Here is a 27,920-nt window from a genome sequence, read left to right on the forward strand (position 1 = left end):
CCAAACATCTACATCTTTGGTGGTTTGAGTATTGTACTTTGTGGACTCCATTTTTAATGCTTCCATACTCTGAAATTAGTTTTATTTCTGTCATATAATTTGATGATGTGACCCTCTGTTTTCTGTTGTGAATATATTACTTCAACCATTCAGCGTAGATATATGTCTTTAACTCCTTAATACTTCAATTCCCCTGGAAGAATTTCATGATGTACACAACTGAAGACTATCGCACAGTCACAGAAAATACAAAACAACATAATTTTTTTGTTTAGTTCTACCAGATCTGAGTTCATGAAATATACTACTTCCTCTGTAGAGAAGCCATTAGAGAATCTGAATTGAGCACTTGTTAAAAGAATTTCTTCATAGTTATTACTTACTATTAAATTATTGATCATTTCCTGTTTTCTCTCTTTCTCTACTGAGGTGCAAGGTTCATTGTTTTGTTACGTGCATATTTGCAGACCAGAAACATACAAACATTGGAATGTACATGTGATGCACATTTTCAGTCAGTATAAACATCAGTTTGCTTCTCTAATGTAAATAATCTTCCAAAATTTAATAATAACTGTAAGACCCTCATTTCAAGTTACTGGAATACTAAATCTTTATCACAAGTTACATGTATGGAGGATATTAAGTCACTTATCTTTTGCAAATCTGAAAGCTCACACAGGTTTTAAACTCAGAGCGATGCTGAAACGGTTTTTGGACATTCGACTTTTCAGCCTGCTGTAAATCGGTTACAAGATGCTAAGTACGGCACTCCTCATCCTGCAAGCCTCAAAGCACTCCTCAGTGGCAACACCTATTTTGTATTGCAGGATCCAATAAGAATATAGGCATTTACACTAACACACATATGCAGATTACCAGAGTTATCCGTATTTTTATTCGAAATTCTTGATAGGTTGTTACATTGTTCTGATTCTGAATTTACAGAACATAATACAACAAGGTTTACTTTTCATTTGTAATATTTTGGTTAGATATTTTTTTCTGAAATATTTTGATATGTTTACATCATGATTCATTGTTGGGTCACTCAAGCAAACACACCTATCATTATTTTTGCTATGGTATATCCTTTCATTAAAAAGAAAAAAAGGAAATGAGTAAGAAATGTCTAAATATTTGGTTAATTCACCTATTATGCGTTGTAGTACATTATGAATCACGTAAAACCTTCTATCCAACCTCTAACAAAATTTAAATAACATTTAAGCTAGCTACATGCAAGATGAGTGTTTGTTTCAGAGAGCTTAAACAATAACATAAATCTCAGTGTACTATAATACAGGAAAAAAATACTCAAGTGTACTCAGCAGATGGCGTGATTAACTATTATCAGATTATATTGTTCACAGACGATGGGATTTCTTGTTGCTTAGGAACATACCTTATGAAGCACAGCCACACTATATGTTACATTCCTTTACAGAGTGGAAGCAGAGGTAAAATATCTAACCTGTTTAAACGTATGAAGATAGAATAGCTAGTCATCCATTTGGTAGAAATATTTATGTTAAAATATCAAAAAGTACATAATTCACAAAATATGTGTACTTCTGCACACCATTATATTATTCATCATGTAAAATGCATAGTGGGTCAATATCTCTATGCTCTTTTGCAGTTAGATTTTTGAACTGTCCACAGAAAGAACGACTGTCACTATGCTACTAAATAATCACGAATTATTTTTCTTTTATTGTCCTATTCACAAAGAAATGTATTCTGTATTTTTGTCTTCTTTTGGAATGCATCTCATTTACATTATGTCATGGGGTTATATCACATTGCATTTATAAACAAAAATACTTAGTGATGTACTGAAATTAGACTTGATTTTCTAAGTAAATCTGTACTTAATACAGTAATGACAATCTTGAACTTAAGCAGGAACACATTCCTTTCTGCGTTTGTAGGATCATCATCCTTTAAATGACATGTAATTCATCATGGTTACTTTATAAAGGAATATCTGGAAAGATAAAGGGAAATGACGAATTTGATCAAAGTCTGCCCCATACAATCAGTTTTTCATAACTATTGTGAAAATTAAAAAAAAAACATATTTGTAACAAATAAAAATTAAGACATTTATTAAAAACAATAGATTTTGTTCTAAATAAGTGAGGAGGACAGTAACTAAAATATTTATTTTACAATTAATTTTAATCTTCACAGTAACATGAGTGTCCAATTACACTCTTATATTGTAAACACAGTACTCATTGTTACAGAAACTATAAGTTATAGGACTTCTTTGACTGAAAAGGTGCATTTCGCATACAGTCCAAATCTATGTGCAATGGTGTGTGTAACAGAAATATCAGATAGTGCGAAAACAACTGTACAATGGCTGACACAGAAAAGAAATTATTTGTTTTGTAAGAGAAAAATACATTTGTATTAACATAGCAATTTAGTATATAGCTAGCGTTTAAATGTATTTTCATTGTATTCCAGAAGCATAACACAGTAATCTGTACACATTTTCTTGTAAAAAGTTTCTGCAATAAACATCTGAAATGCTTAATAACATATTTGTACTCTTACTAACACAGTCTTTTGCTACATGAATCCCACAACAAATATTTCATTTGTGCTTAAGTGGGTGACCTCTCAGCATATTGGATATCCCAGGTGGTTTCCTATTACCATTACTTTGAGGGCAGTTGTCTTGTTGCATGGGGAACATAAATGAAAGATCAATATCATAGCGCGGTAGCTTCTCTCGTAAATACGAAATTACATTTTTTGGAAGACCAGGTACACGACTCATAATGAAACTGGATAAATATCGCGGGCTTTTAGATTTTTCAGCACAGTGGAGTAGAAGTGCCCAAGATTTGTAGTCAGAGTTCACAACAAATGTGTTGTAGACACCTTCATCTGCAAAAGAGAGAGATAATATAACCAAATCATTGCCAAACAGTTATACAGATTACTTGATGAATTACAAATCTGCTTCATGGTTAAAAATAGTACAAAAATTTAGTTTTTTATAGTAGTGAAACTAGCACTGACTTAGGTATTTCTGATAAAAGATAAGATTCAAAAACTTATAAAAGATATTTGTACCATCAGCATGCCATTCATTTATTTCAGCACTTTGGGTATTATGGATCCTAATATGGATGATTCAAGGATGTATAGGAAATCAGGAATGACTTACATAAAATATTTTAAATTACATATGTGCACCAGTGATGATGGTTACTGTTGGGCTGCTAATATTAGTTTTAGTCTATGTTTGCTCAAAGTTGTTGTGATTTATGTCTTGATTCCCAGATACCCAGCAGAAACTACTGTTCCAAAAGCAAGAGTTGATCGTACAGCAGATAAAGCATTGCAACCATGATGTAAAACTGTAAGATATACCAGAACGAAGAAAGATAAAAGCAAATGAGGAGGATAATTCACTATGAATCCATTTTAAAGAGCTAAAAGCCATCTAGGAAATTTAAATTATGTTTAGTGTTGTCTTTACAATTAGGGGCAAATAAAAATATCCTTTTCTTTACAATCTCAGCACATTGCACCATAGCTTGAAGTAACAAATTGATATAAAATACATTCGCACCAAAAATTATTTTCCTTAAAATAACTTCCAAACAAGTATGTAACCTCCTCAGTAAACTCAGAAAAAGATCAAACAACTTTTCTGATTGAAATTAGAGTTTCTCGGTCCGGCACACCGTTTTAATCTGCCAGAAAGTTTCATGATTTTGAAGGATAATTCGCAGTCACACATAATAATCCAATATTTTAATAATTTCCTGACACTGCAGTTGATTTTTGTACTGATACATATATAATAAAGGATATATCTACGAAAATGTCAGTTTTAGGAAATTTTGACATTCCATCCACTTTTAATTACAAAAGTCTCAAGTGATAAATGTAAGGAGTTGTAAATTTACTGTCATAATTTTAAATGATACACAAGAGACTCCCTTTCAACTTATTACAACAGCTCAACAGTTTGAGGAGCAGCACATTCATTTCATGTAGGTATCATTTTCTCCAATTTAACATGTCTGCGAAATACGAATACATAGGGAAGTATCCGAATGAGCTTTCATAAGTATATATAATGGGAAACGATGATGTAAACCATTTTTATATCAGTATAAAAAATTGTTCTCCTGTTGACTAGATACAAAGTGTGAGCAAGTACAGGCAGTGCACTTAAAAGAGTAGCTAAAAGAGTAATTAAATATAGAATGTTGCATCAATTACATCACAAGCTGCTTACCTGAGACGTGCATCATGTAAATAAAATAACATTATATGTATCACTGATGTCTGTTTCTCTCCCTTCCACACTTTTTGTTAGTTATCTTGTATTTGCTATTTAGCCTTCAGTAAATAATACTTTTCTTCAAATCGTAAGTTGCCTGTCTTATTGGATTATCTAACAGTAGCCCTCTGAATAAAGAACTTATTCGGAATAGAGGAATGAAGACATCATTTTCTTTAAAAAAAATCGACGTTATTCATCATAATACAAGTTTGTGAGCCATCGACAGTCCCTGTATTGATACCGAGTAGAAATGTAATTTAACAACTACGAAATTCAGATCCCAATATAGTGAAATATATTACAATTCCTGAAACGTACTGTACAATATTTATCTCCTCTCATTCAACATATTTTTTGTGAAATTTACAGTTACCTCAAACTTTTTTCTAATATGTTAGACAACAATGTATTTTCATGGACAATAACTTCCTCTTTCAAAGCCATATAGCCTCGCACATCCTCATGGACTCGCATTCTGGATGAGTGGAGATACTGCAAAATCAACTGAAGTTAATTAAGTTTTTCCTTTTCCATCCTAGACTAATAAAGCCAGTGCCCATCTCTAATGACCTTGTCAGCTGTTGGACATTACTGTTTTTTTTTTCAACACATTGACAGCAAACTTTCATCATGTTGGTGTCCAGTGAGTATGTGTCTGCCTCACAGCCTGACTTTCAACAGCCACTATGCATATTGTTGTTAAGCCAATAACGCATGTTGAAGCAAGTAAGTATAATTCCCTGGATCAAGATTTTAGCTTTCATCACTACGAAGAATGACACTTTCAGGTTTAGTTTGATACTGATATTCACTTTCTTCACTACACATTTTAAATAGTCCTTTGGTTCACATTTTATTCACATTGTAAGAAAACTAAACCAACCAATCTTCATTTATTTACGGTTTCTAAGTACTTAAATAACAATAATAAAAAATCGCTAAATACAGTATATGATAATTACTCACTCTATATACTATTTGCTGTCCAATATAATGAGATGTTGGCACGTGAACAAATGTTTTCCAGTTTCAATAAGTTATTTTAGCTAATACGTTCCCACATCCCGGTTAGTTGGATTTGTGCGCAATTAACTATATTTTTAGCCTGTCTAGAACGCTTTAATTTACAAATTATTCATGATATTGATTTTGCCATACTGAACTAGGTTTTACGCAGCTAACGGTAAGCATTATTCTTCTACATTCACATTAATTGCATGTACCGTGCTTACCAGTGCACCAACGTGTAGGATAATTTGCACATGCTGCAGACCTGCTCAGATTATAATAAAGAGTTGTGTAGAACACCGTTGGGAAAAAATTCTGATGACATAAAATATAGTAATTGGTTCACATTTTTAACCTAATTTAACATCTGTATATTTTTTACACACAGTAGTAGCAGAATCAGGAACAGGGTCACTAGAGACATAAAAATTTTCTAAGACGACAGAGGAAAGTATAGTCTAAAACGCGCTTTGTAAACAAGCAGCTGATCTTTAAACTCATTGGTTAAAGGAACAAACTAAACTGTGTTAACGTGTTTTTGTCAGCTGTAAGATGATAAATGACAGCTTGGTGAATCAAAGTGCCATGACGCAAAGTTTTTTGTGAATGAAACCATCTAACATCGCTTCATAATTTTTTACGCCGTTTCGGCTACTGCTGTCATCAGATATCAAAAACCAGGAACTTACAAAACAATATTCATTGTCAGTATTCAATTTTAGAACTAACAATGAACCTTGTTTTGCCATCTGATGATGGCAGTAGCGAAAACGGCGCAGTAAAGAAATTTATTAAGCGATCTAGACGGGTTTGTTCACAAAATTATTCACGATGATTCCGGACTCATGAAGGACAACCATTTGCTTTATTAACAATGCATATTATTCCTTCATGAGTCCGGAATCATCGTGAATTGGAGAGCTGCATCAAACCAGTCTCAGGACTGAAGACAACGACAACAACATTCTTTTAAAAAAATAAAGGCTATCGGTTCTTACAGGTGTCCTCAGCATGTACCCAGTGTGCTGCCATTGCAGGATCAGGGATCTCCCACGTGATGTTGCCCGCCAGCAGCTCGTTGTCAGGGTCATCGGTGAAGGAATACGTGAAATTCATGGAGACCTCAGGCCGCAGGGGTGACAGCGAGAGCTCTGCTCGCATGCACCGGTAGGCCAGCGCCTCCTCTGAACTGGAGTAGTACTGCACCACAAACCATCGGCCAAGCATCTGTGAACAGGGCATACACACTGTGTTTAATGTTGTTTTAATTTTCTCACTTTACTAGAACAGATTAAGACTATGTTAAACACAAAAATGGGGTACATAGCTTCCTGACAAGAACAAAAACGGTAAATCTGCTGCAGAGATGAGCGACTCTCATTGCCCCATTTTCTGCAGGCATATATTGATTTATCATGACGTATATTCAAATAAAACAAAAAACTCTACCTATAGTAATTCTCTCTTTGTAATTTAAACTTGTGCAAGAATGTTGTGATTAGTACAGACACTGACAGTCAACAGAACAAATCTTAAGTGCTACACAGCCATTTTATACACAGTTATTAGGTAAAAACAGGCATTAAAAGAGGCATTTATTGTTGTTATACTGGCTTCGAAGTTTTATTAATGATAGAAAGTCAGTTACTTGCATTCAAAACCATAAAAGATGGCATTTTTGTCTTAAAGGATGCAACAGATTACGATGTGTCACCTAATACTTTAAAATGGATAATGAGAATATAGTGAGCTAATTGCCAACACAATATATTCAAGATATATGAAAACAAAAAGAAAACATTGTGGGCTTGGCGCAATTCATTATTCTGTTACTGAAGAAATGGGAAAAGTTTCCGAAAGTCTCTTAGTTTTCTCCTGAGAGTTTTCGAGCATTGGAAGATACTAAACCAGGCGTAAAATATAAAGATTGCAAAAGTAGGAACAAAAATCTTTTTTATAACAACAAAATTTTAATGCTAATAACTTAGCTACTAAACATTAGTTCATAATTTTGGACACCTACTGCTAAAGATGTGAGACACTATATTAAGCTGTACATGAAATTATGCGACAAGAATCACACTGCAGGCTGGCTTGAGAGTTCACATTCGGTTGTCATGACAACTCAAAGACACGAAAGCTCCTGAAATGTCACTGAATCGATAGGTCAAGCTACAATACACCTGCAAGGACGAGTTATAGAGAAACAAGTTAGCGCTAAGGACAGCAATAATACTAACCAAAATTAAAGTGCAGCATCGTGCAGGACGGTGTGTAGGATTGTCCGCCAATGACAAAGAATCTTTGCCAAATGAAAGTGGAATATTGGCGTTGCAGCTGCCACAACAGCATAGTTTTGATAAATACATTATAAATGAGATATTTGTAAAACTGTAATTTATGATTAAAAATTGTAAAACATTGTAGCTTTATTTCGAAATTTTAGTGCACTGATTTATTTAATCCATTTTCACGTATAAAATACCTTACAAAAGGGCGGAATTATTCTCAGTTGGGTAGATGTTGATGCGCAGGCGACATCTAATGCGACAACTTTTAAAGAAGGCTGCTCATGTAAGTACCTTGAGCATGTTACACTGTGTTTTATCACACTGCAGCATGTGTTCTTTTATCTCAACTATTAGCACGTGGTATAGCAACAGCAGCGTGCTGGGTGGTTGCCTGATTATGAACGTTTTTGTCATTCTTTATTTGTGATGTATCCTGCAGCTGTTTGTTTGTCATCAACTACGATCAGTCTGTATGCATTCGATGACAACAAGGCTCACACAGCGTTATGTTGGATATATATTTTAGCGACTGTCGACAGTCTGTTGATTAAAAAAAGTCTGTCGCACTCCTACATCAATTCAACGTGACGATAAAACTTTACCTTCCTTCCTTTCGTGCAAACCACGGTAGGTGGCTAGTTGCTTACGACTTGTCATAATATACTCCTGCCAATAAAAAGTATTACTCTTGAAAATGTAGTTGATATTAAGGTTATTATGTATATCACCTCAAACGAAAGATGTCAGTGCTTTGTCTTTGGTACACTCGTATAAAAGGCAACACGAAATCAGCTAAGTGCAATATCCCTGCAATTCGCACTTTTATTTACTTATATTTACGTATATAAGCCGATTTCCGGTGTTTGTTATGTATGGGAATAAAATCACATGTGTCAAATAAACATGGCATCTACATCTGAACTATGTAAATTACTGAATTGCGTGGCAGAGGGTACTTCCCATTGTACCAGTAACAGGGGCTTTTCCCGTTCCATTCGCGTATGGAGCGCGGAGAAAATAATTGCTTAAACGCTTTTGGGTGATTTGTAATTAGCCTATTTTTCTCCTCACGACATCTCTCACACTGCAGCATATTCCTAGTCCTCACTTGAAGTTGGTTCTGAAAACTTTCTAAGAAGGCTGTCATGGGACAGTTTGTATTTGTCGTGTAGAGTCTGCCAGTACAGTTCTTTCAGAATCTCTGTATCACTCTGCTATGGATCAAACAAACTGTGACTTGTTGATACCGTAGTCTTTTACGTCTAGTGAAGGTCAAAATTGTACGTTTCTGAACATTTAAAGCAGATTGTCGGTCTTTGATCCACTTTGAAATCTTATTAACATAGACCGAATACTGAAACCTAGGTCCCAAAGTTTATGTTAAATTTAAATGAGTTTTTTGGACCGATTGTATCAAAACTGTGACTTACTGTGTGTCTTTGTACGTTCAGCGCCTTGAAAAACGTATTTTGTGCTGTGGCATCAGGGAATAGTCAATGTTTGCTGCTTACACCATTTTAACAGTCCTTCCACCTGAATTTCAGGGCATGTCTGCGTCAAGAAAGGTGTATTCTTGACGATTTTCGAAAGTTACGTCTGTTGTGCATAACATATTGCGTACCAAATTGGCTTTGTGATTGGCAGTCACTGTAGCACATTTTATAACTAATATTTCGTGTTACTTTTAGTTGTCCCTTTCAACAAGGATGCGCATTGTCTGCATTTATTGTAAACTGTCGCTGGTTTCAAGTCTGTCAGCGTATAGAACCTCAAAAAGTTTCAGGGAAAAATTGTCAAGTGATTGGAAGCTGTTGCGAACGGATGTGTTGGGAGGGCTCCCGAGCGTCAGGTACTCGAGGTACCTAAGAAAACCCCTCCTGTCTACCCTACCTCCTCTACAGGAAGTAGAAAATCTGCCACAAAGCATCCATTTGATTTTAATTAGAGTGTCTGTGGTAGAGCTTGTTGTCCTGTACAGGCGAGACAGGAACCAGGCAGAACTAAGGATAATTCCCCTATCCAACTAATCAACAAGTTCGTGGTGTTGTTATCCAGTGAAGCCGAAATTGAGAAAGTGAGACTTCACATGGGAAAACTGCTGCTTCATGTGTCGTGAGGAAGCAAATGCAATAGGGTAATGGGCCATTAACCGTCGGCAGTTCAAAAGTACGGCGAATAATTGTTCCACTTATGGGACAAGTGATGGCAAGGTACAAAGGTCCGTCCAGTGTGAATGTGCTAGGGCCTCCTCTAACGTGTTGAAGAAACTATTTGGGCAGCGACTGAGGGAACAGGACCCAACCAACTGCAGGTTGTGGCGAAAATTGGAAGAAACGATGCATATCGTCTGGAATCCGAGCTCATATTTGAATTACTCCAACGACTGGCAGAGAAGGCTGAGAAAACCAGCCTTTCCCAAAGAGTTTGTACGACACTCACAATTTGCAGCAGTATACCACCTGGTTCTGACCCGACAGAGAGACTTGAACCAGAGACGTCAAAGTATCTGTGACAAGCTAGGCTGCGACTTGCTAGATATGCGCCAACTTTAGGCTCACCCTAAACGATTCAGCACAACAAATCAGAGGCTTCAAGTGACCCACCAGATACAATTAGCGTCAGTTGTTCTCATAGTGTAGATGACAGCGCACGAGACTGCATAGTCCTTGGCTCGGGATTGATCCTTACCACCGATTCCATGTCCAGTTTTTGATATCGCTCTGTTGTTCGGTTTTAGGAAACCAAACGAAGAACACATTTGACGACATCGTCTCTGGCGGACCACTTGAATTTATGCGGGCAACGGCTTATTGGCTCACTTTAATACAAATTAACTCGAAATGGCGCAACGTATCGAACTTTTTCTTAAGAGTTATTTCTCACCACAACCTGTCCTGTAACACCCTTGCAAGCTTTTCAGACTGTTTCTGAGCACCCTGCAAATAGACAGAGAAATCGTGAATGAAACGCGTTTGGCTGTCAAGAGAAAAATGTGTGAAGCCTACAATGACTACCGCATCAGAAAATGGTCGAAATATCTCCCACAAAGCCCAAAGAAATTCTGGTTGTATGTAAAGGATGTCAGTGGTACGAAAATTAGTGTCCAGATACTCATGTAGGAGACAGGTAACGAAACTGAGTGTAGCAAAGCAGAATCAGAGATGCTGTACTCCGCTTTCGGATTTTCCTTTAGTAAGTAATGTCCAGGAGTATTTACCCAATTCAGTTCTTGCACCATTGCGAAGATAAGTGCTATAGATATTAGTATCAGTGGCCTTGATAAACAACTTAAATCGCTAAAATCTAACAAAGCTCCCGAGCCCCAAGGAATGCCTGTCAGATTCTATACCGAATTTTCGTCTTAGTTTGTCCCTCTTTTAACCATAATCTGCAGGAGATGCCTGGAATAAGAAACTGTTCCCATTAGTTTGAAGAAATCACAGGTCACACTAGCCCGCAATGAGGATGAGTAGTGAACCACAACATTACCGTCCAGTATCCTTGACATCCGTTTTTCTAGTATCTTAGTCCATATTCTGAGCTCAAACGAAGTTATCTATCTCTAACAGAATGACCTCCTCAATGCCAACCAGCAGTGATTTCGCAAACATCGATCGTGTGAAAGTCAACTCGGTTTATCTCACGTGACATTCTGAAAGACTTGGAACTCGGCAGTCAGGGAGATGCAGTTTCATTGACTTCAGAGAAGCAGTTGACTTAGTGGCACAGTTGCGATTATTATCGAGAGTAGAATTTGTGACTGGATTTTTGATTTCGTAATAGAAGGGGCGCAGCATATTATATTGGGCAGTGGGTCATCGAAAGTTATAGAAGTATATTAATGTGTACTCCATGGAAGTGTGTTGGCACCGTTGCTGTTCGTCTTCTAGTTAATGACAATGTAGACAGTACTAACAGTAACCGCAAACTTTTCGCAGATTATACAATAACCTATAATGAAGATCTATATGAAAAAAGCTGTAAAATATTCAGTTGGATCTTGTTACGATTTCAGAATGGTGCAGATATTGACAACTTGTTTTAAATGTTCAGATGTGTAAATCTTGAAAAATCTGAATTGTTGGCCACTTGAAAATACACACAAGTAATACCACGAAAGCCTTTTGAGAAAATTTCAAGAACCAGTACTAAACAGTCATACAAAATGATAACTAAACACTCCGCATCCTAAATATTGATTAAACTTGTGGGATCCGTACCAAAGACAAACACGGGATACTGAAAGCATACAAAGAAGGGCAGCATAAATGGCCACAGATTTGTTTGACGTACGGGAGAGTGTCATAGAGTATTGAAAGAACTGAACTGGCAGTCGCTTGAAAATTATGGAAACTACCCCGTGGAAGCCGACTTACACAGTTTCAATAAGCAATTGTAAGTGAAGTATCTAACATTCTACAGCTCCCTACGTATCGCCCCCGTAGGGATTGGGAGGGCAAGATTAGGCAAATTACAGCGCGCGCAAAGACCTTTAAACAGCGTTTCTTCCCGCACTCCATGCATGAAGGAAAAGGAACAAGACATCATAACTGGTACAACGGGAAGTACCCTCTTATCTATAAGATAAACAGTATTAAACATCCCACCGAACTTTTGCAAAGATCTAGACAGAAGTCTATCCCTGCCAAATAGACGAGGAAAGCACAACGTCCATTCACGCTAATGCAATCACCTATCAAAGGCCTGAATAACCACCTTTTACAGTGTGGACAGCTGCGAGAAGTGCATGAAGAGAATCACTGACGTTCTGGAAGGTAACGACAGGTATGTGGAGCCATGCCGATTCTATTGCTGCGGTCAGCTGCAATTGTTTTCTCGGTTGAAGATCCAAGACACGTGCAGGCCGATTGAACTGGTCCCACCAATCTTTGTTAATCCATTATGGACTGTGGGACAAAGATTGGCATGTATTTCTTGATGCAATAATTTACCAACAGCCATACGTATCGTAGAAATTTATTTTATGACCTTCTTATGTGCTACCAGTTTCATACATTACATTGATGCCATCTTCAGACCACACACGTCACAGTCTTACGACTATGACGTGTGGGGTCTGAAGATGGCATCAATGTAATGTCGCTATACACGTAAGGAGCCATATAACAGGATCCGTGAATCAAATCGCTATGCAACAGCTCATGGTTGCCAGGTCCCACCAATTGTCGATTTTGTTTAAATCCGAGGACTTTGGTGGCCACATGCGTACCGTAAAATTATCCTGGTGCTCTTAAACCTACGCACGTACACTCCGAGCTGAGTGGCAAGTTGCATTGTCCTGTGGAAGATGCAGGAATCAACTCCATGTACGGTTGGACATGGTCCTCATGGAAATAGGCATTCTTTTGTTGATCCATTGTGACTTCCACAACACCGATATCACCCAGGGAATGTAACTAAAACATTTCGCAAATCATAACGCTCCTTCCTCCGTCCTGGGCGCTTCCGTCGATTGTCGCAGGTCTCTACGCTCCTACGGCATGTCTGATGGAGCGAAAAACGTAATTCATCTGCAAAGGTCACCTGTCGCCACTCAGTGCAGTTGCGGTACTGGCGTGCAAATTCCAGCCTTCCCGACGAACAGTCGTCAGTATGGGTGCAAGAACCAGGAGGCTAATGCGGAGGTCCGTGGGTAGCAACGTTCACTGAACGGTCGTTGAGGAGACGCAGCTGGTAGCCCTCTGGTTCGTCTGGGCCGGTCAACTGCTCAGCACGTCTATCCGCTGGGTACAATTTGAAACGAGATCGTTTGACCAGGCAACACGTCTCCAGTCGATTCGCCTGTACACATCTATGCAGCCATCGTTCACCCCTGCCATCTATGGCCAGTGGTACACCGTAGTTGCTTCGGTGCCGGTTTTAGACAGCGCCATTTTGCCATGCACGCTATACGTCAGCCATGGAGACATGTGATTAGTTTACAAATTTATCCGTTTAGGGCCGGCCGCGGTGGTCTCGCGGTTCTAGACGCGCAGTCCGGAACCGTGCGACTGCTACGGTCGCAGGTTCGAATCCTGCTTCGGGCATGGATGTGTCTGATGTCCTTAGGTTAGTTAGGTTTACGTAGCTCTAAGTTCTAGGGGACTGATGACCATAGCAGTTGAGTCCCATAGTGCTCAGAGCCATTTTTATCCGTTTAGGGTCATGTCCTTTTGGACGTCGGTTAAATCGCTCCGTTTCCGTATTACGACGACGACTGCACTCTTTTCTGCGCTCCATCCGACACGTTTCATATGCCTTGTACAGAAAGTGCTGCCACCAGTCGTCTGTGAGTGCTTATTGCACGTCGACGTCTAATATGGCCTGTGGTCACATTAAAGAACCATGTATAACAGTGTTCTTAAACCAAGTATCGAAGTGAGCTAAGGGTAAGAAAGGCGCCGTAAACAACACAGAGTTAGTCAGCTTATCTGAAGCAACACTGGTTCAGAGGAAGCCAGCCTATCTGCAGACCGAGGCGCTCACGTCCTGCAACCGTGCATCGCATCGCGGACAACCTCCTGCCACTAACAACCTGTTTCCGCTTCCTCAGACCTCGGAAGCGAGGAGCACCTCTAAACCCCGGAAAAATATCCGCTGTTCAGACTTCGTAAACGAGCAGAGAGCTTAGAGATACGTCGAGCGATTCCAACCAGAGCCTTCTCAACCAACACCAGAGTTGTTCCTGAACGTACAGGACCTGCAGTGGTTTACCATACATGACCCACAAACTTATACTCTCATCTGTGTCCTTACTCAACAAACCAATGTTCTGTGCATAATGGAAACCCTTGATAATAACATTATTTGCTTCTTCCCCTCTCCATTTGTGGACCTAAAAATACAAGCAACGCTTAATATAGTGTGCACCACGAGAAATTAGTCATTTTTCAAGAGGAAACATATGTCCAGAAGTACACAGTTTGGGCACTATGATGCAGCGAAGTCTGAGAACAGTTCTGTCGTTGTGTCTTCGGATAATGTGCGGTGGTCTAATTAGTTATGCAGCCTACTATTGATCGCATGATAAGTAATTGAAACCCTCAGCTGCCGACAGCTGTTGTTGATATACCTCCATGGGGACAGCTAAAAATGTGTGCCCCGATCGGGACTGGAACCCGGGATCTCCTGCGTACATGGCAGACGCTCTATCCATCTGAGTCACCGAGGACACAGGTGAATAGCGCGATTGCAGGGACTTATCCCTTGCACGCTTCCCGTCAGACCCACGTTCCCAACTGTCCACGATCTGCATACGTAATGTTCCTAATAGATATTTGCTCATCTGTGTCCTCGGTGGCTCAGATGAATAGAGCGTCTGCCATGTAAGCAGGAGATCCCTGGTTCGAGTCCCGGTCGGGGCACATATTTCAGCTGTCCCCATCGAGGTATATCAACAACACCTGTCGGAAGCTGAGGGTTTCAATTAATTATCATTTATTCTACAGAAACTGCACGGTCACCAATGGTATCTGTTCTGTCGAGAACAGTTACTACACTCCTGGAAATTGAAATAAGAACACCGTGAATTCATTGTCCCAGGAATGGGAAACTTTATTGACACATTCCTGGGGTCAGATACATCACATGATCACACTGACAGAACCACAGGCACATAGATACAGGCAACAGAGCATGCACAATGTCGACACTAGTACAGTGTATATCCACCTTTCGCAGCAATGCAGGCTGCTATTCTCCCGTGGAGACGATAGTAGAGATGCTGGATGTAGTCCTGTGGAACGTCTTGCCATGCCATTTCCACCTGGCGCCTCAGTTGGACCAGCGTTCGTGCTGGACGTGCAGACCGCGTGAGACGACGCTTCATCCAGTCCCAAACATGCTCAATGGGGGACAGATCCGGAGATCTTGCTCGCCAGGGTAGTTGACTTACACCTTCTAGAGCACGTTGGGTGGCACGGGATACATGCGGACAGGCATTGTCCTGTTGGAACAGCAAGTTCCCTTGCCGGTCTAGGAATGGTAGAACGATGGGTTCGATGACGGTTTGGATGTACCGTGCACTATTCAGTGTCCCCTCGACGATCACCAGAGGTGTACGGCCAGTGTAGGAGATCGCCCACACCATGATGCCGGGTGTTGGCCCTGTGTGCCTCGGTCGTATGCAGTCCTGATTGTGGCGCTCACCTGCACGGCGCCAAACACGCATACGACCATCATTGGCACCAAGCCAGAAGCGACTCTCATCGCTGAAGACGACACGTCTCCATTCGTCCCTCCATTCACGCCTGTCGCGACTCCACTGGAGGCGGGCTGCACGATGTTGGGACGTGAGCGGAAGACGGCCTAACGGTGTGCGGGACCGTAGCCCAGCTTCATGGAGATGGTTGCGAATGGTCCTCGCCGATACCCCAGGAGCAACAGTGTCCCTAATTTGCTGGGAAGTGGCGGTGCGGTCCCTACGGCACTGCGTAGGACCCTACAGTCTTGGCGTGCATCCGTGCGTCGCTGCGGTCCTGTCCCAGGTCGACGGGCACGTGCACCTTCCGCCGACCACTGGCGACAACATCGATGTACTGTGCAGACCTCACGCCACACGTGTTGAGCAATTCGGCGGTACGTCCACCCGGCTCCTCGCATGCCCACTATACGCCCTCGCTCAAAGTCCGTCAACTGCACATACGGTTCACGTCCACGCTGTCGCGGCATGCTACCAGTGTTAAAGACTGCGATGGAGCTCCGTATGCCACGGCAAACTGGCTGACACTGACGGCGGCAGTGCACAAATGCTGCGCAGCTAGCGCCATTCGACGGCCAACACCGCGGTTCCTGGTGTGTCCGCTGTCCCGTGCGTGTGATCATTGGTTGTACAGCCCTCTCGCAGTGTCCGGAGCAAGTATGGTGGGTCTGACACACCGGTGTCAATGTGTTCTTTTTTCCATTTCCAGGAGTGTATCTTCATATCTACTAGTGACCATTGTAAGGTGACTGTACGAACTATACCTAATAGCATTCTTTCACATGCGCTGCACCTGCCCCTAGTCCCTTATTCTCAGCATAATTCGGTAGTTATTTGTATAACACTGTAGTAACGTTGTTGGCAGCATTACGACAGATACTAGCACACAACTAACGAAATTACCAATAAGCTGCTTGCATACGGCAAACAGCAGAGCCGCTGCTCCGTTCTAACTAAGAAAGTTTCCCTACAAGAATGTTCGTCTTTCTTCGTGCGCGTTAGTTGAGAGAAGAATACAAGAGTCGGCAAAGTTACAAGTACGTACAGCATTTTCTACTTGGAGTTTTTACACAGTAGTAGCGCGAGCATACAGCAAACTGAGTTTTTTTGTGTTAGTTATATTTTCCTGGACCATCAATAGTTCTGCATCATGTTGAGAAATTCACTGTGCGTATGGTGGGCCTTCTGAATACTGTACCAATTATTCTACATTTTTGTGTGGTATTAGATAGCATAAATAGATGTTCGCACGGTTTGAACGGTTGCCATTACAGAGAATCTTTTAGAACAGGGTCATCCAGCAATCTCAAGTCGCCCCGTAGTTACGCGTATCTCATTTTAACATGTGCGGTGTTCTCTGTGAACAATAGCTACGTCCATACCATCTGCGAGAAGGTCAGGAAATAATAGTGGAGGATATCCATGTTGAGTACAAATTGAGCAATGGTTGCACACTCCAGCCATAATTGAAGACTATGGTGCTATTGCATGTTCATAAGAAACGGCATTGTGAGCAATAACACTCATCTTCGGGCAGACAAATATCTACGTGCGGTGTTCATTAGAAGTAATCAACACAGGTTAAGTCCGGAATGTATGGGACTGGATAATTCATGATCAAATCATTGGGTGGTGTTTAATCCTAATCAGTCTATTAGGACTGTTCCACCTTATGCTCAAAGACGTTCATCCTGGACGGCGTGTCACATAATGTGGCTACAAAACGACGGAACTCCAGCTCATCCCTTGATACGAATGTGTGGCATTACCTGCACCCATATACTCAGATAGATAAATTGGTTCAAGAGAAATCATTGCATGTTTATGTTGTACAGTGTGTTTGATACCTGTTGATGACGAAGCACACAGCAGCAACATGAACATTGTCTTTAGTACAGATTGAGGTATTAATCTTGAGAATTTGCTTCAGTAATAACGTGTACTGTTTTTCTGTGTGTATTTCTACAACAATAAACGTTCAGATAATGACGAGTATAACAAATATATAATAGGCGATCACAAGATATGCGATCGTTTAAGTCCCCTGTCACGGCAATATGCCAACTCGCTCGACAGAAAGTAAGTAAATTTAGTTTTTAGCGTCCCGTCGATGACGAGAGTATTACGCACAGAACTCGGACTCGATACGAATTGGGAATGAGATCAACCGAAACCTTTCAAATGTACCGTCGCCTTTGGGAAACACAGAAAACCTAAATCATAACGGCAGGATTGCCGTTTAAAACCTGCTTGTTCCAAATGTCTTAACCCCTGCGCCGTCTGTGTTGGTCACAACATGTTCCCCGAGAAAATTAGCGCACTCATTGTGTACGCGTCTTGTATAGTGAGGACTCTAAACATAAACTTGATGGCTTCTGAAAAGTTCTAGGGTGGTTCAATAAGTAATGCCGCAGTTTTTTTAAGGTACTGCATATTTTGAGAGGTGGTGATGAGGACCAAAACGAGACAAGAACGTCTGGTAAACATGGGCTCGAAAATGCATACCTTAAGAGCTTTGGGCACTTGTTCTCATCTACGAAACTTTGAACCATATCTCTTCAACTGCAAATGTTTTACTACTACAAACGAGCAACAGAATGCAGTAAGCAAAATATGTGGTGTCACCGCCAGACACCACACTTGCTAGGTGGTAGCCTTTAAATCGGCCGCGGTCCGTTAGTATAAGTCGGGCCCGCGTGTCGCCACTATCAGTGATTGCAGACCGAGCGCCACCACACTGGAGGTCTAGAGAGACTTCCTAGCACTCGCCCCAGTTGTACAGCCGACTTTGCTAGCGATGGTTCACTGACAAATTACACTCTCATTTGCCGATACGATAGTTAGCATAGCCTTCAGCTACGTTATTTGCTACGACCTAGCAAGGCGCCAGTATCTGTACTATTGATATTGTGAATCATGTACCATAAAGAGCGACGTTCGTCATTAATGGATTAAAGTTAAGTATTCCACCAGCTACGTCCATTTTTCTCAATTCTAATTCCCTTGTCATGTTCGAGACCTCACTCCAGCCTGCGTGAGCTGAGACGCGTGCATTTCGGCCTCCTTTAGAAAAACACCGTTGGCTCTCCTGCCAACCACAACAAAATACGAGGACAGTCCTCTGTTTTTGTCAAGGATACAGCATGCAGTAAACATCTGTTAGACTTGTGACTGTAAACCGTGTTCACATTTTAGGATAAGTGCAGTACACAGTTCTGATGGAACGTGGAATGCGAGACATGATGTTTGGCAACTTGAAGCAACCGTCGAGCCTATGTCCTGAATGATGAAAAACATGTGGAAGGTATGCACAGTTATTCAGTCGTCTTTTCCAGCTACCATTGGACTCTGGCTTCATAGCTCCAACAAAGGTGAATTCTGGCGGATCTCGCAACATTCGTACTCCTGCTGTGGTGAGGTGAGCATTGCAACGAGAGGAAGAAAGTCCTGGAACCAATCTATGTAGACGTCCAGCATCTATCAGAGTTAGTCATCCTCTACTCTGGTTGATCCTGCATGAACAGTTGCTACACTCATAATACGTACAGCGTGTCTAAGTCCTTCGGCCACAGAATCAGCCAGCCAGATTACAGTTCTGGCAATGGTTGTTGCAAAAATGTGGTGAACTGCCACTTTTCACAACAGAGGGAGTGTTCACAGACGAGACTGGATTCACGTGAGATGGGATTGTCAGTTTTCATAACCAACATGTGTGTACTGATTCTAATCCACACGCAGTTGAAGGAGCAAGGCATCAGGACCGTTTTCCAATTAACGTTTTGGCAAAAGTTATTGGCGATCATCTAATAGGATCTTGCATATTATCAAATAGGCTGATTGGTGCAGGGCATCTTCAATCGATAGCAAAAGACTTCCTTATCCTGCTAGAAGAGATACCAATACAATAACGCGTGGAGATGTTGTTCATGCTGTGCGGCTGGTCCCGGATGAGGTTCGAGTCCTCCCCCGGGCGTGGGTGTATATGTCTGTCCTTAGGATAATTTAGGTTAAGTAGTGTGTAATCTTAGGGACTGATGACCTTAGCAGTTAAGTCCCTAAAGATTTCACACACATTTGAACATTTTTTGAACATGTTGTTCATGCATGATGGAGCACCAGCCCCTTTTCTCTGAAATGCCCGAGAACGTATTCAGAGACATATAATGGACAATGGATTGGTAGAGGAGATCCAGCGCGCTGCACAGCCCCTTTGCCTGGTCTTAATCCCTTGGATTTTTGGTTCTTGGGAGACTTGACATCTTTGTCGGAAGCCCCACTAACATTGTACAAACACTACAGGAACGAGTCATATGTGCCGGCCAACGCATTCGTGAGTAACCTGGAGTTCTTCAGAAAGTGCTTGGTTGCCTAAGACGTCGGACAGAAGCATGTGTTACTGTGAATGGATACCATATTGAGCACCTCCTTTAGCGATGACTCACAAGTGCTGGTCGTATGTGATAGAAAGCATTTTACATAAGAATCTCAGCTGCTTCTCAGTAACAGAATTATGTGTTCTCATTTCTTTATTGAATTTTGTAAGTCGCTCGTAATAGCAAAGAAGTTGCTGTAGGAAAGTGAGTTTCAGATTAGCGAAGATGAACAAGTGCTCATAGGTTTTAAGGTATGCAGTTTAGAGACAATTTTTATGAGACATTTTTCCATACTATCACCTCTCAAACATGGAATACTTTTCTAGCACTCTTTGCATAGGAAAACGGCCCTTTAAGAGCTTGAAATTTGATATTTCTTCTGCATGTATGTTAAATTTCGAAGAACTCTGACAGATGGCAGAACCGTAGTGTACCATCCAAAAGGCATCTATGCTAGACACTCTTGACAGACAACTGAATACTTGCTTGCAGAAAAAGAAAGCGTGATGAACATTCATAAACGTTTGTGTGCAGTACATGGTAATGATGCACTAGGTAGAAGTACTGTTGACAGAAGGATAAAAAGAGTTAAAGCGTCGGGAAGAGCGGAAACTGAGCTTGGTGATCGGCAACGTTTGGGAGGTCCTGTCATACCCACTGCTCCTGACATGGCGTAGCGAACCGTGCGGCTACCATTGTCCATGCAGACCGAAGCATCACAACTCCGCAACTGGCTCTACAGCTACCGATTAGAAGACTGTGTGCTATGACTGAGACTTGGATATTCAAAAGTGTGCTCAAAGTGGGTTCCAGGTATGCTTATAACAGATCACAAAAACATAAACCATTTCATCTTCACTCTTGCAGCAGTTTGAGGCCGTGGAAGAGGCCTTCCTGTTACGGGTCGTTACAGTTGACGAAAATCGAGTGCATCATTTTGAGTCGAAAAGAAAAAAATAGCCTCCTGAGTGGAATCACCCACAGTCACGAAAAGGAGAAGAAATTCAAGGCGACTCCCTCTGATGATAAGGTCATTATGACAGTGTTTTGGGGCACTGGTGGTCTCATTCTCGTGAAAGAGTTGCCAAAAGAGTCAGCCATCAACTGAGAGACATGTGTGAAGACCCTGAACAAACTCAAGGACTATTAACGATGCGTTCGGTCTGATTAGAATCCTAAAGGAATCTTGCTCCAACACGGCAACGCAAACCCAACAGAAGTCTCAGAAACGCCAAGTGGAGTTGGTTAACACTGCCCCATTTACCCTACGACCCAAACCTGGTGACCTCAGCCTTCCATCTGTTTGTGCAGCTCAAGGAGTTTCTCTCTCACAATCTGAAAACGATGACAGCTTAATTATGCTGTGGAAACGTAGCTACGAACACAGGACAAGAGCTGTTACCAACAGGGAACAAATGCTGTTACATAACGCTCACGTAAGACCATAGAACATGATGGAGACTATGTACAAAAATAGTGCATGTAAAACAAGTGTTGACTGCCATTGTCACCAAATTCTATCTCTTAAGAATAAATACATTAGCAGAAAAAAACTGTTTGGTATTGTTTATTTAATGACACTCGTAGAAAGATGCCAAATTTAAGAGCACGATGTTAACAAAATGCTGTTGGTAGGTTTTTCATTACGGACATTCGAAATTCCTTCAATGGGAGCGATCATCGGACAGCCCATCTGCAGTCAAGTATTCGGCCTCCGCTGTTTGCCGCCGGTGAGCGGCCGACCTTACTTCAGTGTAACATGTTTAGCTCTAACATCAACATCGGCGTGCTACTACAGATCCAGGCTACCGTGTGCGGCCGGTCCCGTACTTCTTCCTGGAATGGGTTCTCTTGTACGTATGCAACTGTGCCAACGGCCAAAACTGATTCTACTTCTCTCTCCGTGCAGAATGCAACATGTATCCGTCTTCAAACTTGCAAACCACTCTGGACCCAAGTTCGGATTTTGAGTCAGCCCTTGAAGTGATGATGTGTGACTTGTTAGCGCGCTGCCAACGAAAGGTAGGGATTCAGATTCGAGTTCCGGTCCGGCTCACAGTTTTGCAATAGAAATGAGATTATTCCTTGGCCTGCCAAAATAATGGCATCCATACGAATTATGATTTTTATTTAAGTTGGTACGGCATCTTCACATAATGGATTGGGGTTTAAGCCTCCGTTTTCACAAATTGCCTGGCCATCGCTTTTTATGTCGTCCTTCTTTCTTATTTATCTATTTAAAAGTTAATATTATTTCCTTAACCCATACTTTGTCCATCCTCCGTATCCGTTTCTATCTTCTGTTGCAGTATTTAATTATTTCTCATGGTTCTACTTCCAGCTCTTGTCACATTTTCCCACTTCTTAGCACATCTGTTACGTTTTAGCCATTTCTTGTTCTCATAAATTCTTTATCTGTATTTTTTTATTTTATCCAAATACCTCTTACAGATATCCACCATTCACTTCTATGAAAAAGTGATGAAAGAGTCATAGTTTTATAAAACGTTACTCCGTGTTTCTAGTGTGATCTCTTTTTTTGCGTAGTATAGATGGTTTCATATTCACTTCTAAATCTAGAGAGTTTTACACGTAGATCTTTCTTAAGGGCCTCGAAATTTTTACAAAGCAAATTGGTGAAGGATCTTATCTGTCCCAAACGAATGTTGACTACAATGATTTTCATTCGGAGTGAAGGTTTTCTTCATAAATTACTCTTCGTTACAAAAATTTCGCTCTCTTATTGATTACACAAATAACACGAATGGTGGAATGTACGTAGAAAGTCGTTTATTTTGATACTTTTTTTGTACACGATAGTTCCAATTTTGGAACATATCATTAATACAAGTTTTAAAAAGGATGGACATATTTGGCATCCGTGCCGTATTCTCTTGTTTACCAAAATTTCCTCATTCTTTGAAAGTTAAAAATGTGTACCGGATGAGGACTCGAACCCGGAATCTTGCTTCTCGCGAGCAATGTTTTTACTGGCTTTTTTATTTTTTATTTTTCTATTTTGTTCGGTAATGTTCGTTGCGTTTGGTCTGGGCGGACGTCATAGGACATCCGTTCAAGATGATCGCCGATTCCTCTGTTCAGTTTTTTTTGTTACAGAGGGCCATCGCCTCTCCGACTGAACACGCTGAGCTACCGTGCCGGTGTGGATCGGCTACGTAGGAACGACTCTCGCCGCCGCCCCCCAAACTGCTTCCTCTCCCTCACAGTTTCAGTTCGGCCGTGATCTTTCCCATTGAAACGGCGAAAATCTCCTTTCGTCAAAATAACGTTCGTGTCCAATGATTTGCTTTGACAACAAAATAACTAAAGGCAGTGAGGAATGGAGATTATGTTTTGTCGATAACGTGGTCATTATAGGTGGAGCGCAGACTCTGACTCGTCAGCATACGTTTTACGCGTCTTAACGAAACCTCGGAACCCTTAACATTGGACGGTCGGACGAGGATTTACTAGTAAACCATAATTCAGGGTAACAGGCATAACACTAGCCTTGCGTCTTGCCTCAGCACCCGTATGGTCGGTGAAAACACAGGTACTTGAAATACGTATTGTCTGAATGTCCATCCTATTTGGCACCCACCCACATTCCCGAATCTAAATAAGCATGTAGCTGGAAAACCTTTACAGTCCACTCCAGACAATACGGTAACTGGAGACGAATACTAGGCAGACCTGTCAAAATCGTGTGTCAGGGATGAAGCTTACTCACTGGAAAAAACTTGCGACAATGCACATCAACCTAAAAGGGATCTTCGTCGAAAATTAAGTGTTTACTTGCTAAGAGAATCTTTCACTGTCTTTCTGAGAAACTTTCTCATTGCCTCGACACTTTTCTCTACATTATCCTAATGAAACCCGGTTCGGTTCTTCCAGTAACGTCATGGCCCTCTCCAGTGACACTTCGTGGCATGATTCTCTTTCGGTGTCGTCGGAACGCTAAACTCTACTTTCCTTTCGACATTTGGGCTTCCAGATTAGCGCATAGTCCACACAAGCACTGCGATATATGCGCGGACCTGATAGTGTTATGTATCAAGTTCTCCCGTGACACTGTGCAGTTTGTGGTCGGTATATCACGCACGACGAAGATTGTAGAATGCGGCTGTATTATTGTTGACAGCTACTTCTCCGTACGGCTGAAGATGTGCAAACTCGGCAGCTGTGTTTTAATAAGAACGATCAACAGTTTTGTAACCAAACTCAAAAATAGCTAGAACTTGGCCGCCTTCATTACCCTGTGTTCATATATGTCATGTCATAGACTGCGAGCGTCAGTCAGTACATTACTTTTAACTATTAAGTTTATTTCAGTCAATGTTCACATTAATTGTATACGGGGTGAACAAAGAGTTTCTGCTTTGAGGGCGTTGCTGCAGAGTGTATGCAATCCAGTGTGACTCCGAATGTGTGTATACAAGCACACACATGAATCCAAGGGATTGGTGTGCAATTCATGTCTTTCCGACGTGCGTGCGGTAAATGCGGAAACGTGAACTATGCTGATGTTATTACTAAATGCGTCCAAACAGGGCCAACATTCAAAGGACAAACACCCTTCGACATCCGTGGGAGAATGGAGAATGTGTATTGGGCACCATGTCTGTCGAAAATAACCGTTGTGGAATGGTGCACCAAGTTCTGCGTTGGCCGCGATTCGACACATGTCACCGGTAGATCTGGGAGGCCAGCCTCGTCCTTTACGAGCAACAAGCAGCTGGCGGTTGATGATGCAGTTAGGACCGACTGGCGCATAACCATTCGTGCGCTGGCAAAGGTCTCGACATCAGCTTCGGTAGCGCGAAACACGTTATTCGACAGTAGTTAGGCTACGGTAAGGTGTGCAGTCAGTGGATGCCCCGGCTCCGAACGTCGAACAAATGGGAAACCAGATGGCTGTTTTCCTGAAGATGCTGATGTGCATTATTCAGCAACACACATTTTCAATAACTGTGCAGCAGCCATAAAAAGCTTAACAACCAATGAAATTCTGTTTAAGAGAAGGGAAAAGGATTTATTGGTAGCCATCTCCTTCTACTCCGGCCGGCCGGTGTAGTCGTGCGGTTCTAGGCGCTTCAGTCTGGAACCGCGTGACCGCTACGGTCGCAGGTTCGAATCCTGCCTCGGGCATGGATGTGTGTGATGTCCTTAGGTTAGTTAGGTTTAAGTAGTTCTAAGTTCTAGGGTATTGATGACCACAGATGTTAAGTCCCATAGTGCTCAGAGCCATTTCAACCATTCCTTCTACTACTGGGGAATTTCTTAGTAGAACCAACTTATTTTTTCTGTCTGTCTCTCTATCTCTGCGTGTGTGTGTGTATGTGTGTGTGTGTGTGTGTGTGTGTGTGTGTGTGTGTGTTGTTGTTGTTGTTGTTGTTGCTGTTGTTGTTGTTGTTGTTGTTGTGTTGTTGTGATCTTCAGTCCTGAGACTGGTTTGATGCAGCTCTCCATGCTACTCTATCCTGTGCAAGCCTCTTCATCTCTCAGTACCCACTGCAACCTACATCCTTCTGAATCTGCGTAGTGTAGTCATCTCTTGGTCTCCCTCTACGATTTTTACCCTCCACGCTGCCTTCCAATACTAAATTGGTGATCCCTTGATGCCTCAGAACATGTCCTACCAACCGATCCCTTCTTCTGGTCAAGTTGTGCCACAAACTTCTCAATCCTATTCAATACTTCCTAATTATTAATGTGATCTACCCATCTAATTTTCAGCATTCTTCTGTAGCACCACATTTCGAAAGCTTCTATTCTCTTCTTGTCCAAACTATTTATCGTCCATGTTTCACTTCCATACATGGCTACACTCCATACAAATACTTTCAGAAATGTCTTCCTGACACTTAAATCTATACTCGATGTTAACAAATTTCTCTTCTTCAGAAACGCTTTCCTTGCCATTGCCAGTCTACATTTTATATCCTCTCTACTTCGACTATCATCAGTTATTTTGCTCCCCAAACAGCAAAACTAGTTTACTACTTTAAGTGTCTCATTTCCTAATCTAATACCCTCAACATCACCCGACTTAATTCGACTACATTCCATTATCCTCGTTTTACTTTTGTTGATATAATCTATCTGAAACCTGTCAGTATCTCCAGGCTTCTTCCATGTATACAGCCTTCTTTTATGATTCTTGAACCAAGTGTTACCTATGATTAAGTTGCCCTCTGTGCAAAATTCTACCAGGCGGCTTCCTCTTTCATTTCTTTGCCCCAGTCCATATTCACCTACTATGTTTCCTTCTCTCCCTTTTCCTACTACCGAATTCCAGTCACCCATGACTTTTAAATTTTCGTCTCCCTTCACAATCTGAATAATTTCTTTGATTTGATCATACATTTCATCAATTTCTTCGTCATCTGTGTGTGTGTGTATAAAGTCAATCTAACTTCTGCACCATTTCAGTGCAGTAATGTGTTCATTGTAAATAAGTATTGCAGTAGTTCCATTATATGTTTATTATGTGTAAATAAAATATATTTTTCTTAATTTTAAAATCAGTGCATTAATCATTAATGGGATCATAGTAAATGAGTGTTGTAAAATGATTCTTTCTTATAGTGTTCATATATATATATATATATATATATATATATATATATATATATATATATATATATATATATATATATGACGATCATTCTAATTGGGACCTGTGGAAGGTACACTAGCTTATTTGTTTTAGTTGTAAATACTTGTCGTGTATTATTTCAAATGGTTCAAATGGCTCTGAGCATTATGGGACTTAAAACATCTGAGGTAATCAGTCCCCTAGAACTTAGAACTACTTAAACCTAACTAACCTAAGGACATCACACACATCCATGCGCGAGGCAGGATTCAAACCTGCGACCGTAGCGGTCGCGCAGTTTCAGACTGAAGCACCTAGAACCGCTCGGTCACAATGGTCGGCCGTGTATTATTGTTTTTCTGACATGTTCTACATCCTGGAGGACCTCTTCATTACGGATCAATTTGAATGAAAGTATATCTAATCCCTAATCTAATGTTGAAAGCAACACGTTGTTATGAGCGCCTGTTGCAAGCGACGAAAACTGGTGCCACCACGGGGAACCGAAGTCGAAAGCGTCGACGATGCAACTGTGTCATCCACTGCCCCCTCGTCCCAATTAATTCAAAAGTGAGCCACCTGCTGGAAAGGTGATACTCTATTCTTTGATTACCGTGGTCCATTTTTACTGATTTCTAGGAACCTGGTGTCTCGCCGGCCAGGGTGGCCGAGCGGTTCTAGGCGCTACAGTCTGGAACCGAGCGACCGCTACGGTCGCAGGTTCGAATCCTGCCTCGGGCATGGATGTGTGTGATGTCCTTAGGTTAGTTAGGTTTAAGTAGTTCTAAGTTCTAGGGGACTGATGACCTTAGAAGTTGAGTCACATAGGGCTCAGAGCCAGCCACCTGGTGTCTCCATAACTGGCCCACGGTAGCGGACATTCCTGGGGAAATTACAGCGTGCAATTAAGACAAAACGTCCGAGAAAACTGCGAGAAGGGGTGCTGCTGCTTGATGGTAACGCCCGTCCCCAGGTTGCAAATGTCGTAACGCAGAAGTTGCGCCAGCTGAAGTGGCAGACACTCGAGGACGCGCCCAACAGTCCTGATCTCCCCCCATGCCATCGTCACGCCTTCGATCCCTTGAAAAATGCCTTGAGGGGTCGTCGACTCCTGTCGGACGAGGACGTGCAG

At 41.3% G+C, this 27,920-nt stretch overlaps 1 protein-coding gene across 1 annotated transcript in view; it reads right to left on the bottom strand.

Moving 5' to 3' along the window:
* Positions 1 to 870: 870 nt before the first annotated feature.
* The window catches only part of LOC126268254 (apolipoprotein D), a 115,506-nt gene continuing 88,456 nt past the window's right edge, over positions 871 to 27,920 (bottom strand). The window contains exons 2-3 of the mRNA XM_049973896.1: positions 6,325 to 6,553; positions 871 to 2,904 (exon numbers count right to left, since the gene is read on the bottom strand). Coding sequence (XP_049829853.1) covers positions 2,609 to 2,904; positions 6,325 to 6,553 — 525 coding nt within the window. The 3' untranslated portion in view covers positions 871 to 2,608. The remainder of the gene's footprint in view (positions 2,905 to 6,324; positions 6,554 to 27,920) is intronic.

The sequence above is a fragment of the Schistocerca gregaria genome, chromosome 1 (assembly GCF_023897955.1).
Source record: "Schistocerca gregaria isolate iqSchGreg1 chromosome 1, iqSchGreg1.2, whole genome shotgun sequence".
Taxonomy (NCBI): domain Eukaryota; kingdom Metazoa; phylum Arthropoda; class Insecta; order Orthoptera; family Acrididae; genus Schistocerca; species Schistocerca gregaria.